The following is a 16,760-nucleotide window of genomic DNA, read 5'->3' on the forward strand; positions in this document are numbered from 1 at the left end:
ATTCAGACTGGGTAAAGACAACATGATTTGGTCTTCACAAACAGAAATGAGGTGTGTGTTTATTTGTATAAAGAGCAGGGAAGTGGTCACAGTTGACACATTCAGGGCACATTTTAATTTGACTCAAATTTTAATTTGGCCACAAAGTCGAGCCCAGTTTACCTGACAGCTTCAGCAGCTGACACATCAATTGATTCCCTTTCACACATTCATTGGCAAAGCTCAAAACAAGGCGCCTTATTTCAGTTGCTGCAGCTTGTCTACCCCCTCCACCACCTCCCCCTAATTCATACAGTGTTTCATTTATTCAGTGACATTTCTATTGTAACTGATTCCTGACCTGTTCCCTTCGGGGGTCTTGCTGCCGCTCTCCCTGCCTTAAGCTTTGGAAGGACGGAGAGGTGGTCTCTCTCCGCTCTAGGCTTTTCCAGGTATGCACCTGGAGGAGCAGGGAGGCCCCAGAACAGAGTGAAGTGGTCCTGACTGACATAACACAAGCGTAGAGCTGTCCACTTGTTATTGGATCTGTCAGGATGGATCTTAACATAGTTTCTAAATGTTTCCTCAGAAGCATCACAGAATGCTAACGTGCTCTCGGGCTAATACGACACATCAGATCGAGCTTCAGTGTAGGAATTTTATTCAGATTTTTGGGTAACAAACATAAAGTGCAATCTAACAGGCCGGATATTTAAACAATGTCATCACGTACTGTGCACAGCTGCTTTGCCTGGGAAAAATCTCCTCAGAGTGATGGTTTTAAGTGGGTCCTGGCAGCGGCTCCTGCTGCACAGAGGAGAGGACACGATGTTTTGAATACAGTGTCAGTGAACTGGGTCACCCTGCAGTCACCGAGCTGTATCGACACCAGATGGAGCTGCAGGGGGACGCAAACTGTCCCTGAACCTCATTAATCAGGCTGGACCACTGCTGGGGGGGACTGACCGATGGACAGTGACTGAGGGGAAGAGGTGGAGCAACAGAATAACTCAAATGGAAACCACATCGGCGTACAATAAATAATAAGTTTAACTTTTACAGTATGAGAAAAGTATTATTGGAAATTCTGTAAGCAGAGTGTTCTGTTGAATATGATTTAAATACAAACAGATGCTAAAAAAACAACATAAGAACTTTGTGAAACTGGCAAAGAAAAATATATATGACACGATATTGTGACAAAACAGTGGTGCAAAGATGAAACTACAAAAAAGATCTGATGAAAGTATACGATTGACTCAACAACTACCCAGACAATGTGATTCTATTCGGTGTGGTGCAATAACTGGTTACTGGTAATACAAGTTCTTGATCACCCCCCCTGGGAGCAGTGGTTGGGTCCGTCACTGTACAACACAGCGGTCACTGGTCTGGTCCTCTTGCGGCGTCTCCTGGGAGGGTGAAGGTTTCTCCTCTCGGTAATGAGAATGGTTCAAAATGTTCTGCAGGATGTCTTTGCTCTCGCTGGGCGGCAGGTTGTAGAAGAAATACTGGGGCGCCATTTGAATGAATCTGGCAGGAGAGAAGAGAAGTTTAAAGGTGTGTCAGAGGAGGTTGTGATTTCATTTCTTTCCATTTGTTTGTTGGTCACCTGGATTACGCAAAACAAAGAAACTGGATGAAGGGTGGATCCCGGATTCTTTTTTTTTTTTTACATTTTCACCCATTTTGCTGCAGATATTTCCAGTCAGGCATATTAAGAAAAGACTAATATATATGAGTGTGAGCAGTTTGGATTTGAATTCAATGGGTCTGTCCTCTTCTGAGTGCTATTCCAGTTTGAGCTGCATTGAGCTGATTCACACATTTTGATGATGTGGAGCCTAAGAGAGCATGACAAGCGCAGAGGGGCTTTCTCCTCCTCCATTAAGCTGCAGCTTCACATTCCCAGGCATCTGTGCGATCCGTAATCCCCTCTCCAACCCAGAGAATACTAGAGAACAGGGATTAGGATTCCTCTCTCCACAACCAGCATGACTAGTCTCTGCTGAACTGAGGCTGATTCAATCTGAAGACACGAGGGTGGTCAACTGGACACTGAAGTCTCGATAACAAAACTGTTTGATCAGACACATGAATGCAAACAAGTGCACATCTTGAACAAAGCGTTATCAAGGTTGAGACTTACTCCTCAGGTTTGATGTGGGTGGCGGTGCGCAGGCAGTTGTCCTCGGAGAAGGAGTGCTCATGGAACAGCACCCAGTCGGGCAGGCCCAGCTTGGGGCTCTTTGCTCCGTATCCAGACAGAGGATGAATCTGTGCCACGTGCTTATGGGTCATGATGAAGTAGTTCCCTGATCCATCGACATCCCGCGCCACCTGAGGGAAAACACACCCACACACAGTCAGAGGGATTTCAACAGACTGAGAATATTTTAAAGAAGCAAATACAGACAAAAGCATCTTAAATGCTGTAAAGTCATACTTTTTGATTTTGCCTTGAAAACATAATAGACGACAAGAAAAGGCTAAATTCTCTGAAGCAATATATTTAAACCGTTGGAAATAGTGGAGTTGAAATATGAATACAAATACTAAGAGAAGCTGGAGTAGCAGTTCATATTGCCATGTGAAGTTAAAGCACCTGCTGAAGTGTATGTGCGGTAAAGGCTGAGTCAAGGTTCGAGCACTGAGAGCAGCGGAAGTGTACTTGATAAAAAGAGCTGAAGGTTTCATGGGAAGTGGAAGAGGACCTGTCAGTTGAAGAGTAAGAACTGTAATTAGAGAGGATTGTGTAATATATATTTCCTGTAATTGTAAAAGTGGAGACTAGAGACTAACGTAGTTGAAGTGTCAGTTGACATGTCTGTGGATGGGGTGAGAGATGAAAGTAGTTAAGGTGAGAGTTGACTTGATTCAATAAAAGCAAGTGAAGTGTCAGTTTCTTTCTGCTGGAAAGAGCTGACCTGTCAGTGGAAGAGTGGCACAGTAACGTTTAGTTCTCTGACCTGCATGAAGAAACCTGCCAGCAGGGCTCTCTTCACATTGAAGGTGTTTCTTCGGGAACCGAACGCCGGCATCGAGACGGGCAGCTCAATCCTCTTCAGGGTGTCGAGGAGCTCCACGCGGAGAGCGTCAGCCATCAACAGAGAGGTGTGGTTCAGGAAGGAGTCCTGACACCACTTCTCAACGCTACAGTCTAGAGCCACACAGGGGAAATATTTTTAGTATGATATGATGTGGTTATTGCAACCCTAACCCTAAAAAAACTGTTATTACATTGCTTATGGCCAAGAAGTTTGTTTTGCTATTATTTACGAGGATCTTCCTTTCTTGCTGATCTCTGATTGTGTGTTTCTATGCAGATGATACTCTCTTAACCGTAAACTCACGTGGATCCACCTGAGACTTTTTAAAGGCCTTGAAGATATTGATGAGTGTGAAGTGGTCTCCCTCCGGGTGCTGGAACTTCAAGTGGCACTGGGTCGCTTCTGGTTTCAGGTCCGCGGAGGGAACCACGAAGCAGGAAGGGGCTGAAAAATCAAAAGTGACGTTTAGAATTCACGTTTTTTTGATAGAAGTACAACAGAGAACTTGGCTTTGCGGCTGCACATGTTACCTGTTAGCATAGCAGCGATGATGACCACCTCACGGACACAGTCAAACTCACAGGAGGCGAGCAGAGTCTTGGCCATTTGGGGCTTCAGGGGGATCTCGGACATGATGATGCCCATCTCAGACAGGTTGCCATCATTGTCAAGAGCTGCCAGGTAGTCTAGCTCCTCCAGAGCCTGCATCAGGCCTCCAGGGTCTGAACCAAATCCAGCAGAGAACCATGAACATGTCTTTATGAAATGTATTTGTATTAAACTAGGAGATTATTTATTCATGCAAATAAATTTTGACTAAATCTGTGAGGGATTATTTGTCTGTTAGCATGATGTCTAAACTGTAATCCAAAGCAGTGAACCACTGGGACAATTCAAGTATACTGGCACCCTAGTGTGTACACCCGCAGTGAAAAGGCAGCAGCAGATTAGGATTTTTATAATCCGCACCAATATTTGAAATGCATCACTATGCAAAATGAAGTCTTTCGTGGTACACAAGAGATTAACTCACGAAGAAAGAAAATGAGGCCTTGACGAAAGAAATCCACCATGTCACCCCCCCCACCACACCTCCACACACCAGCCTTGTGACCAAACTCTAATCAACTAATGGGAGGCTCCCTGTGTGTCTGTGGGTTTGAGTTAGTGTGGATGAATAAATCCGCAGAAACAAAGGCACACAGAAGCAGGTCAGCTCTAAAACGATGCTGGTGGAACAGGAGCTGTCAGTTCGGCTGAGGCACGGCTCGCTGCCCCCGAGTAAGAACAAGTGGCCGTCCGCTGGAACAACAGGGAACCGACTGACTGAACCATGGGTGTCTTCGTCTCCGAGGACAGGGACTTAAAGAATATTCCCTCTGTATGTCTCTCATCACTTTATATAATTCTCACCCGGCCTGTCGATGAAGTCGCAGTGGCCCAGCCCAGCGATCTCCATCCTCTTGAGGAAGAGCACAGTGGAGGTGATGTCAGACTCCATGATATGTGGTCGTGCCTCCGCAGGAAGCTGTCTGTCCTCCGGGTACAGACAGAAACACTTGCCTGCAGGACAGAGAGCTCGTTTTCAGACAAGGTGTCAGCAGAGAATTGGCAGCAAGAGATTTAAAAAGGTTATTTTCTCACCTGTTGGATCCGCAAGCTGTTTGCGGCTCTGGGCTTGACCCGTGCTGATTGGCTGAGTGATGACCGAGTTCGTTCTGATCCTGGGGTTATAAACCTGCAACAGCATCACACTGAGTTATAGATGTGGAATAGAACTGAGCACACTCACCTTAATACTTAATAATCCACGAAATGTATCTGATTTTTCAGGTAACTTTTGTCTTCTCTAGCAAAATGAAATTTCAACTTCAACTTTCAACATAAAATAATATATATATAATATATGATAGTCAGAGGTCAGAGGTAGTACTTTCAATAGATTTAGTTGATTATATCCCTTTTCAAATTTTGTTAAATTGCAGCCTGATGCTTAAGTTGTTTAAATAATATTTGCCTCATCATTCCACATTCAACAGCCCATAATAAGGAAGTAAAAGCAGAAATTTAGATTTTTCCTGCCAATTGAAAAAACCCAAACTGAAGAATCATATTGACATAAGCTTCACTCAGCTCTTGGAAACATCTGTATTTGGGGACGTTAAGATCCTCTTAATGCTCTGAATACTTTTTGAATGCACTCTAAAACTTTGGAAGTGAGATTTTCACTTATCCGCTCTACTTGTGCAAAGTATCTGAATACTTCTTCAACTAAGAGACTTAAAAGACATTTAACCGAATAAATAAATAAACAAATCTACACTAACATCCAGTGCCTGATCTTTATAAAGATACTTGAACTCTTATTTAAATGACAACTCATAATGACAAACTTACAAATCTTTTCTCAAGCCCGGCATCAATGACAAATCGTATGGAGCCAACAGCCCAGAAGAAGTCCTCGTTCGGGCTGGATGTGAGGAAGACTCTGCGGGTCCGACCCGTCTCCTCCTCCCCCAGGAGTGGCAGATCCCCAGGCTGACCCGGGTGCACAGCAACAGGCAGGAGCTCACCCAGGTCGGGGGGTGAGCTTTGCCCCTCATGGCTCAGGATGTCATGAGCCAGATCTATCTCCTGGTGGAGGGTAGACAAAGAGTAAAGTCAGGAAAAGACATGTATCCACAGCCTGGTTTCATCCATCATGTGGTGCTGCTTCTCACCTGAGCCGTCACCAGGAACACTACCACATCTCCCTCCTCCTCACACCGGTGGATCTCCAGCACCAGACGCAGAGCGGAGCAGAAGTAGCCGTCCCCTGTGCTGCTGTACACCACCTCCCCTGCCCCGGGGCTCTCCAGGCGGATCAGAGGAGCGGCCGACCCGGTGAAGTGGGCCAGCTGCTTGGGGCCGGGCTCGTCCGAGGTGAGCAGGACCACCCGGAGCTCGGGCCTCTGGAGGGCGACGTCCTTCAGCAGGCCCTGCAGCACGTCCGTGGCCACGGTCCTCTGGTGGGCCTGGTCCACCACCACCACGCCGTAGTGCTCCAGCAACGGGTCCGACATCATCTCTCTCAGCAGCATGTCATCAGTGCAGTACCTGAGGAGGGGGATCAAACAGTTCGTATATCCAAACTCATTAATGCCTGGAATAAATCAGCAGGTTTGTTTTGATTGGAGGCCTCTCGGCTGAAGCAGCTGAGCGATATATTGAGGAAATCCATTCAGCGCTGCTCAGAATGGCATCTTAATGAAAGACACTTTGTCTACACTTCAGCTTTGCCCCCATTAGTGTAATTTACTCTGATAATTAGTCTGGGGAGTGGATCCTTTCGCACTTGGCTGATGCCTGTTTATCTTTACCCCCCCCCTCGATGTGCTGAGTTTCTTTTCTCCCCCAGCTGACTTATGGAGGGACCCACATGAGGGAGAGTGACATATGTGCACACAGGGAACCCGGCAGCTGTGGAGGGGCCCCTTGAAAGGAGGAGCCCCCCCACCCCCCCAAGCCTATTGTTCCCATATTCCCATGGAGAATGAGAAAAGGCGGCAGGGCGGGGGGGGATGATGTGACTAGGCATTTCTGCAGGATAGAAAGTAGGAAGAGCTGCTGTACAGGTACCTGAGGACGGAGTCGTTGGTGCAGCAGGTTTCCAAAGGGATGCTGTAGCCCACTTCGTGACCAATGTTGACGTCCATCTCGTCCGCCACCCGCAAGGCCAGATCCACGGCCTGCTGCGTGTCCACCTGGGTGCACACCACCATGCCGTGCTGGAACCGGGCTGACAGGCAGAACTCGGCACACCACTGGGGAATCTGGTTCAGAATGAGAGAGAGATGAGTTGGAAGTAAGGAGAGTTCGGATATCTCAGTCCGCTGACGCATGGAGGAAACGTGATACATTTGCCGCAGTACTCACTTGAGAGCTTCTCCCACTTTGAGCAGATCCACTGACAACGACAAAGCGTCCCTTGGCCAGAGTGTCCATGAATTCACATTTTGCCTTCCACACTGGCAGCTCTTTTCTCTCCTTCAGCAGTTTGTAAAACCTGGAGGAGTACGGCAGTCCGTCAAACTGATTGAGCTCCAAGATGTCATCATAGTCTTTGTCCCCTTGACTCAGGGATTCTGCGTCTGAGCACAGCTTCCCCTCAGAATACTCCTCTCCTGATAAACTGGTGACGTCCCGCTCCATCACAAGCAATCTCACGGTCTCTCCAGCGCAGACTTCATTTACAGATCCGCGGGAATGAAGTTTTGGACGCCTCCAGCTCTCAGTAAACTGTTGGACAGCTCACACACACACATGCACGGACTCTGCGAGTGAAGCCAAATGAAAGGACTCAGCAGGCGGCCGGCCCAGTGTTGTCATGTGGTCATTAATCCCATAGAAATCCAACACACACACACACACACACACACACACACACACACACACACACACACACACACACACACACACACACACACACACACACACACACACACACACAGGGTGGTGTGAGAACAAAGATAGATGGGCAGGGACTCAGAGGGGTCTGGTGTTTAAAACGGGAACTGGCTCACACGCAAAGGCCACAAGCTCCATATAAATGCATTTATTTATCAGCTGTGGCTTAATTCAGTCATTTAGAAATTAATTATCTCAGTGGTTGACAAACTGAAATGACTGAGGGCTACATCCAAAAAACCCACAGGACTCTGCCAGAACATGAAGACGTGTTAACGTTGGCACAAACTCCACGAACAACTTTTCAATCATTCCGTCAGCAGAAAACAAATATTTACGTTCGCTTACAGTATTAAAGTGGTATTGGAAAAGTAGGCCTGTGGATATATAAACCATCCATTTGAATGGTTTATTGTTTCGGCCCTGGACACTTGGCAACAATGGGACAACAGTGGTTGATAATATACTGTATCATAAAGTGAGCTGGGAACAGATTTCACATTTGTAATTTGCTGCCTGTTGACAGCAGGACTCTGAGCAGGTGCTAACAGCGAGTTAGCTCCGTACCGGAGAATAAACCGACCCGTGGTAAAGAACTAGCTGAACATCTATTAGTCCATTAACCGAGAAGAAATCGGCTGCTATTCTGACAATTGATTCATTTTTTTAGTTGTTTGTTTAGTGAAGTTTCTTGCGTTTGAACTTTCTCCCCTTGGCCATGTGATTTTTCTGTGGACACGCTTCCTTCCTCCTCCAGGCCAAAGACATGCAGTTATCATTTCAATAACCCTGTAATTGCTCATAAGAGTGAGAGTGAACGGTTCCTTGTCTCAGTACATCAGCCATGATGTTAGAAAACCTGTCCAGGGTGAGCTCTGCTTCCAGCCCCCCTGCAGTAATAGTTACACTAATGGAAATAGTCTTCACATTCTCAGATGCCAGTTTCTCAAGTCGTAAACCAGTAAACTCAGTGTCTTCACTTTTGGACCCTTGAAGACACCATTTGGATTCTGGGAAGTTGTAAATTACATATTTTGACCCTTCAGACACTGGATTATTGAAAAATTTTAACTTTTATTATCCATCTAAAAACAAATAAGAGTTCACTTCTTTACGGACGGTTTGAGGTCAGAGGTGTTTCCTGTGTCTTCACTCCTCCTCAGTCAGAGTCTAAATTGGTGGAGCTGATCCCTAATCAGGACTAAAGGACAACTTGACCTGGTGCTTTGATTCAGGACATTAGTGCAACGTAACAAGATCAAAGCAGGGAGGTGGGATGAGATTCAGCTTTTGTAATGACCACTGTTGTTCGACAGGTGGCAGTGTTGAACAACCAGCCTGCTCTGGCATGGGAGACCTGAGGAATTAAGTCACAGGAGACCACAGTAAATCCTACACTAGTCATTAAGATGTTTTTCTTGACATTATTATTTAGTTTTCAGAAACAAAGAATCTGTTGCTGATATTTAAAATCAGGCCGAGCAAAGCAGCTCAGTTTTATTGTTGTTTTCTCATTTGTCTTCATACGTTATTTGTTGTTGTTCATTGGAGTTATGCTCGATTGTGATTTATGTTCATAATTTTCAATATAAGAATCCTGCAGATGATCAGGATCCTTGTTTCTCTACAGTCCTCTTGAATTCTGTCAAGCTGGCCCAAAATTGCAAACACTCATTAAAGCCCTAAAAGAGTCAGATTTCTTTTATTCATCAAGACCTGATCAGATTCGGAATGTGTAGAATCTGTAGGTGCAGATTTTAGGGCCTTCTGGTTTCCATTTTTATTGACCAATCAGGTTTGAGCAGGCTTTGTTTTGTTGCCCGCAGGTAAACATGTGGAGAGCAGAGGAGGCAAATACTGTATCCATCGCCTTTCAGCTTTTTAATTCATCTGCTTTCATATGTAGAGAGCTGTTATTAGAGAATAGCCAACATCGTCGCCAGGACCTAAAACACCTAAAAATGTGATTTGGGATAAAAGAAACTAGTCAGTTAGTCGATTGGCTCCGAATTGTTCCCTGGGTCATAAGTGAAATCAGCCTGTTTCGCAATGTTAAGAAAGTGAAAAAAAATCTGTGATTCGCTCCATAAATGAATGGATTCTTCCCTGACCCACATCGCATCCTTCCACTGAGTTTCGTGGAAATCTGTTAAGCAGTTTTTGCGTAATCCTGCTAACATACAAACAAACAAACAAACAAACCAACTGGACAGGGGGAAAAACATAACAAACAAACACCTCACTATTTATCAAACACGGACACTTTTATCCTTATGAGCCCTTATTTATCACAACACGATTAGTTTTAAAAAGTTTCTCTCAAAGCAAAGTGAGAATGAAATGAAAACCACTTGTTAGAAACAGTCATAAAGGCAGTTTTATTTGGATCTGACTCCATCGATCAAATCTCTCAGTTTAAATGTTTTTCCTCAAACATTCGTCTTCGGCCGACAAGTTTACAGGGAGAAACATTTTATAAATCGTGTCGTCCCCCCCCCCCCCCTTTGAACGAGGGAATGGCCTCAAAGTACTTCTTCTATCACTGTGCTTGTAAAAAGAACATAAAAAATAAATGAGGACTGACTTACAGTATTTACACTTTACAATGTCTTTTAAACATGTTACAGTTATGCAAATGAACACAGTACAGTTAGGATTTACAAATGGCATAAACATTTAACGACTAACTGACACGGCACTCACAAATATTTTTTCCAACAGAGAGCAGTTCCTCCGACCGTTTGACACACGTACACATCCAAAACAAGAGAAAAAGCATTTACACTTTCATAGACAAATGGAAGGCAGGTATGCATTATCCAAAGTGAACACTGACACAGGGGGGGAAAGATCTTCAACAGCCGACATCCCTCCTTGGTAAAACAGCAAGTCAACAACAGACAAAAACAAAAGAAATCAAGGAAAGTGCCAAAACTCAAAAGTGCAACGGCGAGCTCTGAATCTTAAGAGCGATGCTGCGGACGCGTGAATCATCACAGATCAGGACTAACGCAGCCGTACAGGATTCAAACGGAATGTTATGAAGGCAAAAGAAAGAGAGAGGGAAAGCCGGGACGGACGTTAAGCTTCTCGTTGGACGCGCTCGAGGGAAGTTCTTGGAGAGCTTGCGGCGCTGAAGTCATCCAACTTGGCTCAAACGTAAAAAAAAAAAACGAACACAGAGTTAACGTTGAATGATTTGGTGTTGGTGTAATTCTCTGGCACACAATCAGTCAGCGGAATGTGTTGAGGCTCTGCAGCGTCTGCCAGGATCAGGAGAACGTGTCCAGTGTCCAACACGTGCAGAGCCTCACATGCGTGTTAAGAGCTTTTCCCGCGAGACTGAACTTATAGGGAAATAAAGGAGAACGAGCGTGAGGCTGTAAAACGAGCTCGTCCTAAAATAAAAAATAAAGTCCAAGGCTTTAGATGATGATAACGTTGCTCCTAGAAAACTGTTTGTTATATTTAATGCAAGGGGGATAAAAAAGAAAAGAGACGATTAAAATCTATTCTTTAGCACCATGGTGGCATGGATATAAAAGATGGTTTTAAAAAACGGAATAAATGACACTGCTCCACGGGCCACAAGCGACACTAACTACTTGCTGAGATGTGCTCCATGTCCCTTTATCCTCATTGAAATCCAACACCGACACTTCTTTCTATTATTCAAGCAATTTCACTGGTTATAAAAAAACATCATATATTTCAGCATTTCATTTGAGAAAAACAAAAAGTATAAAAATCACCAACGAATCTGAAAGCCATATCCTAAACCACACCATGTTTTCTCCACTTTTCCTCAGGGGGGGGGGGGGGGTGAGGAAAGAGTCGCTCTTTGTGCACAAAATGGTGATTCTGGAGTTAAATAGTTAAATAGATAAATAGTTCATTGGTACCTGAGCGAGGACAACAAAGCACCTGTTAGAGGCGTAGCACCGAGGTGGGATGTTTGCCCCCTTTTCCTTAGAAACTCCGGGACAGGTCCGAAAGTCCCAAACGTCCAAACAGAGTCTCAGTGATTAGTGCAAATCGAGAAAAGTCTCCACGTGAGGAGAGTTGATCCACTCGTCCCCGTGACGTCCGGAGCTCAGCAGTCCCTGTTAGTCTTTGGTGGTCTGTAGGGCAACAGCGGCACAGGTCTGCAACACAAACACATCATGAACAACTGTTCCCCATCAACAACAGAATCACATGCTCCATTTTGAATTGGGTTTGAATTTTCCATTACTAGACTAAACCTTAATAACCTCGAGTAGATCTATGTTTTTGGTTGTTACTGGTAGGGTTCGTTAGGACCAGTGAGTGTAGGTAAGAGTTATGGTAAGTGTTGGGATTTCAAACTTTTAACTGTAGTCTGTGTCTGACTGAACTCTTAACAATAAAGATAGGAACAGTTTTAGCTAGATATTATGCTTCATACAAATGATTTTAATAACTGTTGCTGGTTAGTGTTAATAATGAATCTTTCACTTGTTCTCATTTCTCGTTCTGTATTAAAGCGTAGAGTCTCACAGCTGTCTGATAAAGTCCTGGAGGTCAGACAGAGTGACGTTGTTGGCTATAAACATAATAAACTTCTCTCCAATTGTAAACACCTTTGGCCGTCATGGCATCTGCTGAGGGAAGGCCTTTCATGAAGTAAACAGGTTGCCGAGCAACTATAGCGTCATTGGGAGTGTCTCCCTGTCTACTTCCGTATTCCAAAAGCCAGGAGGATGGATTACGCCTGCGCACTTCCGAGGAGGAGGAACGAAGATCTACTGCTACAAAATAGACAGGCGCCTGATGTTCAGGGCGCTCTGATACAACTAATGTTTGGAAGCCCATTGCTATGCTGTAACCTGTTCATTGCTTTCTAAATAAATACTTAATTGAGCAGACTGAGTTTGGCTCTTCTTCTCTTAAAGGATAAACAAACACGCTTTTAACATAAGTTTGGTTAAAGCTTAGCTAGGCTCAGCGAAGGTTATTTCGTTGGATGTAAAACCTGCTTTGGATGAATTTGGGGCAATAATGAAAACCTTGAACCTTCACGCTGTCTGAAATAATTCACATTGCATGATGCAAAATGTATTTTTTCCTAATCTGATTTAATATTTTGATTTCATATTTGCTTTAAAAGTCCCGAAGGCTGCAGCAGAACACGGTTAAATACAGAGAGATATTAAATGCAGGTCTTGTTCCCGTTATGAAGAGCAGTGTAATAAATACAACTTTATTATCATCCTTAAACACGAGTTGATTATTACAGAGGGAATCATTGCACATGAGCCAAGTTTAAGATGTTGTGGAGGTTTTTATTCAGAACGTTTAAACTCGAATTACTTCAACACCAACCAGTCAAGTTGCTGAAATACGGTCTCCCAGTTGAGTTAAAGTGTTGAATCATGGCCGAAGAAATGTTATTTGTAGAAAATAATGACTCCACAGTAAAGTTGACATTTTACCTTTTAGAGGAAATCAAGCTGCACCTAATATTTATGTAATGGCCACAAAAGTCTGGATGACAAAACACCATGACTTTAACAAGCAGAGGAAGATTAATGATGTGTAACTGTCATGGTGCACTGACCTGTTGGGTAAAGGGATGGTCGGTGGAGGCCTGGGCACAGTGGGGATGGGTATGGGGCGGGGTCCGGTGCCCAGGATGTGCACCCCCCCACTGTGACCCAGCCGGGAGCTCCTCCCTAGTGGGTCTGCAGGGAGAGGTTTCTGAGGTGGGCGGGGCTTCTCATAGTCCTGAAGAAGAGGAAAGAACACAAACCTCAGATTCAGTCCAATCAATTTGCCTCAGGACATTAATCTGAACAAACAACACAAAGCACATTCATCTTATCTCCAGACACATGAACAGAAACCTGAGTCACCTCCCGTCTCCCTCTGAATATGGATTGGCCGAATGGACTTTATCAGGAGACATGAGCAGACACGTTTCACTAGAGGGCACTGTGTTATCAGCAGCTTCTCTCAAGTCCCACAGCTAGGATGAGACCAAGCCCAAACCCCCTCCTCCTCCTCGTCTTCACCATGTCTGTGGCGCCGCTGTGTGAGTGCAGGAGGTTATCTGGACGTGGTGCCATCATGTGTTACTAATCTACAGCGAGGAGGCGAGGCAGTGATAAACATCTGCTACCAGGAGGCTGGCTACTGTCACAGACACACACAGGCACACACACACACACACACACACACACACACACACACACACACACACACACACACACACACACACACACATACACACACGCATACATGAATTATCTACCCACACCCTCCCTGACCACACACAGGGGAATACATGGACAAACTGAAAGTCATATTCACAAGAGGGAAAATAAAGTTTCCCACATCATGGTCGTGTAAAACTTTAAGGTTTAAAGATTCATGTTCGCAGCCAAGTCTGGACTTCATCTCCAAAGGTTCGGTTGTCCTTACTCTAGTCGTGGTTTATGGACAGAGGATGTCACACCTTGTATTAATTACCATAAGAGGCCAATCGTGAATGGGATACAGGCTATAATAGGATTAAAGTTTGATTTGAGTGATTGATTGATTATATTAAAGCATAAATGTGCTTTAAACATGTTTTCAGTATATGTAAAAATGCTCGGCCAACCTTTCAGAACACTGTTTCTCATGACTCAGGTCCCCTAGTTCTGCACTCACTTTTTGAATCCCCAGAAAAAACATTCTTTTGTTTTCCAACCCGAGCTGAGCCCTATGATTTCCTCGATTACAGGCACGTGCAGTGTAAAACCAACATGACCGAACCCGACCTGAACGCAGATATCTTGGACCTGGGTTTCCACACTCAAATGTGAAACACATCCAAATGAATATAACTTGAGACATAACATATTTCATCATCATATCACAGCACACAATAGTTTATGCCTACGGTAAAACAACAATTCATTAATGTCATGAAATATTTTTCCTCTTCAGAGAAAAATAACAGTTTTTCTAGGGACACAACATTTGTAGAACTCTGTGAATACAACAGCCTGAAGCTTTTCCGAGCCAGTGAAAAACACGAGATGCCCCACAGAGGTTAAACCGCTGCGACGCTTTAATCAGAGCGAGCGCAGCAGGTTTGTCTCAGTTCAAATCTGCTTCACAGTCCCACGAGGAAGCTGCTCTAACTTGTTGGAGAATTTGTGGGTAATAAAACGTACACAGTAGGAGATTCCTATGATCCCATTAGAGGAATGTGCGTGAATAATAAACCATATCACAGACACTTCCACATACAGTTTGCCACCCACTGCGATATTCAAGCACACATTCACCCCTGATAAACTCCTAAACGTGGAAGTCATGGCCGGTTTCAGTTTCAGCCAGTTGCTCCTCCTACAGAAAACAGACAAAATCGGGCTGATTGGAAGGAGAGGAAGACGCAAACTGGCAGATGCAGCCACTAGAGTGCAAGAATGTTCAGGGACCCATGTGCATTCTAATGCCGCTCTGGGCAGAAAACCTCACAGTGTAACTGGAGTCTTGGTGGTGCTCGCGTCTTAATTCAAAATGAAGGATTGCGGTGTCCTCGGCGGCTTGAGAAAGATCTATGAGCTGTGGGCGAACATGAGCACCTTCGGGAACCCACCAGGGGGGCTGAAAAATGCACCGTTGTCTGGCCAAAAAAACAAAGCTATTTTTTTCTCTGAGTTCCTGAAAAGATGACATTTTCGTTGAGGCATGATTTTCACTCGGCAGCGGCAGCAGCGACGCCCCAGTCGGCTGTGATGCCGCACCTGACCCGGGTTCCAGCTTGTTTCTATCACACTGGTTTGACTCCACTGGAATCTGATCCATGTATTGTTCCTGCAGCCGAGCGAAAAATAATAACAAGCAGATGTGTTGGTGAAAATTCACAGCTCGCACCCACTGTTTTCCTGTCATGCACGGCCCATTTGTAATAAATGCATGAAGAGGCTTCCCCCCCCCCTGCAAACCCCTTGACATTAATGGGGTGCTGTCTGCATGCCAGTGGAAACAAGGCTTATATAATGGGATGTATTGGTACAGACGGCAGGGGATTGTGTCAAGTATTACAATAAGGCTGTAAGACGCTATCTCTTTAAGGTCTGATGTCCTCTGTGTCCTTGCCGGCCTGTTATCAAATCTCTACAGAATCCTCTCGTCTATTTCTGATATAGAGTCTCTACTCGCACCATCTGTTTCATTACAGCCAAATCAGCTGGTGGATATTAGCAGGTTTCATTGTTGTGACAGGTGAGGGAGAGAGCAGTGTTTATACAAGGCAAACAGAGGACTTTCAGCTGAAGAGCATCGGAGGCCGGCGATGTGGTGGACGCCACAAAACTGGACACGATGCCGGTTGTTTCTGCTGAAGAAGAATTCATATTGTTTATCTATAGCAGCACAATGTAACTCTGACTGAGCAACAGCGCCCTCTGCAGCCACACGAGGGGATTGATTCTGTTTGGCTCTGTGTCCGAGCGATTGAGCGGTTTTCATGGAAAGAAACTTAACGGCAACTCAACCGAATGGCTTCCTGAACCACAGGAGCTGCTGCTGTAACAAACTCACCAAACTCAGAATGTAAAGAATTCTGAACAAAGATAAAGATATAAGTTTCCTGGCTGAATATTCTCATTGCAGGTCTTTTCTACTGATCTACAGCTGGGCATTGCTCCGCTGGGCCTGACTCTGACAATTGAAGCTGCGACTATAAGTCAGTTCCACACTTTTCCCAGGAGATCTTATCCGCTCACCGGAGTGAGATCGAGAACAGACGTTCAGGATGAGGAGAGGGAATGAAAGAGGAAACATTCTCTACTCCGAGTCAGTGAACCATCAAACTGATTTTTAAGGCATATTGTTGTTTCAGGTAAAAATACAAATATAGAAATGTTAAAATACTATAACACATGAGAAAGTTACATATTTAAAATGCAACTGAAGTACAACACATACTAGACACAGGATTATTGAGGAAAAGAAAAAAAGGAAAAAGTTTGGCAAGCATACTTTTAGTAACTTAGCTTTTTGTGAAATACTGAATCAGTTTACCTCCTTCAACTTCTGATCATGTATTCAAATTAACCTATTTTAGAAGTTTAAAGGTCTCATTAAACTTTAAAATTTGACATGGTCCAACTAATTAAAGTAATTACTTATTACAATTTTTTTATAAGCAATGACTGCTGGGAACCACCGGTTTAATCTTTGACTATGTATTTTATAAGCTTAAGTAAATATAGTGGAGTGAAAAGTGGCCTATGATATTTCCTGCAAAATGTGGTGTAAAGTAGTATA

At 44.4% G+C, this 16,760-nt stretch overlaps 2 protein-coding genes across 2 annotated transcripts in view; both read right to left on the reverse strand.

The window, feature by feature from the left end:
• Positions 1 to 1,151: 1,151 nt before the first annotated feature.
• Positions 1,152 to 7,226, reverse strand: dhx32b (DEAH (Asp-Glu-Ala-His) box polypeptide 32b). The gene is made up of 11 exons (XM_061087648.1): positions 6,945 to 7,226; positions 6,648 to 6,841; positions 5,750 to 6,125; positions 5,427 to 5,663; positions 4,674 to 4,767; positions 4,443 to 4,592; positions 3,560 to 3,751; positions 3,333 to 3,473; positions 2,949 to 3,139; positions 2,129 to 2,319; positions 1,152 to 1,512 (listed from the first exon to the last, which is right to left on the reverse strand). The coding sequence occupies exons 1-11, from the start codon at positions 7,218 to 7,220 to the stop codon at positions 1,344 to 1,346; spliced, it is 2,211 nt and encodes a 736-aa protein (XP_060943631.1). The 5' UTR covers positions 7,221 to 7,226; the 3' UTR covers positions 1,152 to 1,343.
• A 4,220-nt stretch (positions 7,227 to 11,446) lies between these two features.
• The window catches only part of adam12b (ADAM metallopeptidase domain 12b), a 77,514-nt gene continuing 72,200 nt past the window's right edge, over positions 11,447 to 16,760 (reverse strand). Inside the window, 2 exon segments of the mRNA XM_061087433.1 lie at positions 11,447 to 11,620; positions 13,054 to 13,220. Of these exon segments, the coding sequence (XP_060943416.1) occupies positions 11,569 to 11,620; positions 13,054 to 13,220 (219 nt within the window). The 3' untranslated portion in view covers positions 11,447 to 11,568.

Source organism: Limanda limanda, chromosome 15 (assembly GCF_963576545.1).
Source record: "Limanda limanda chromosome 15, fLimLim1.1, whole genome shotgun sequence".
Classification (NCBI taxonomy): domain Eukaryota; kingdom Metazoa; phylum Chordata; class Actinopteri; order Pleuronectiformes; family Pleuronectidae; genus Limanda; species Limanda limanda.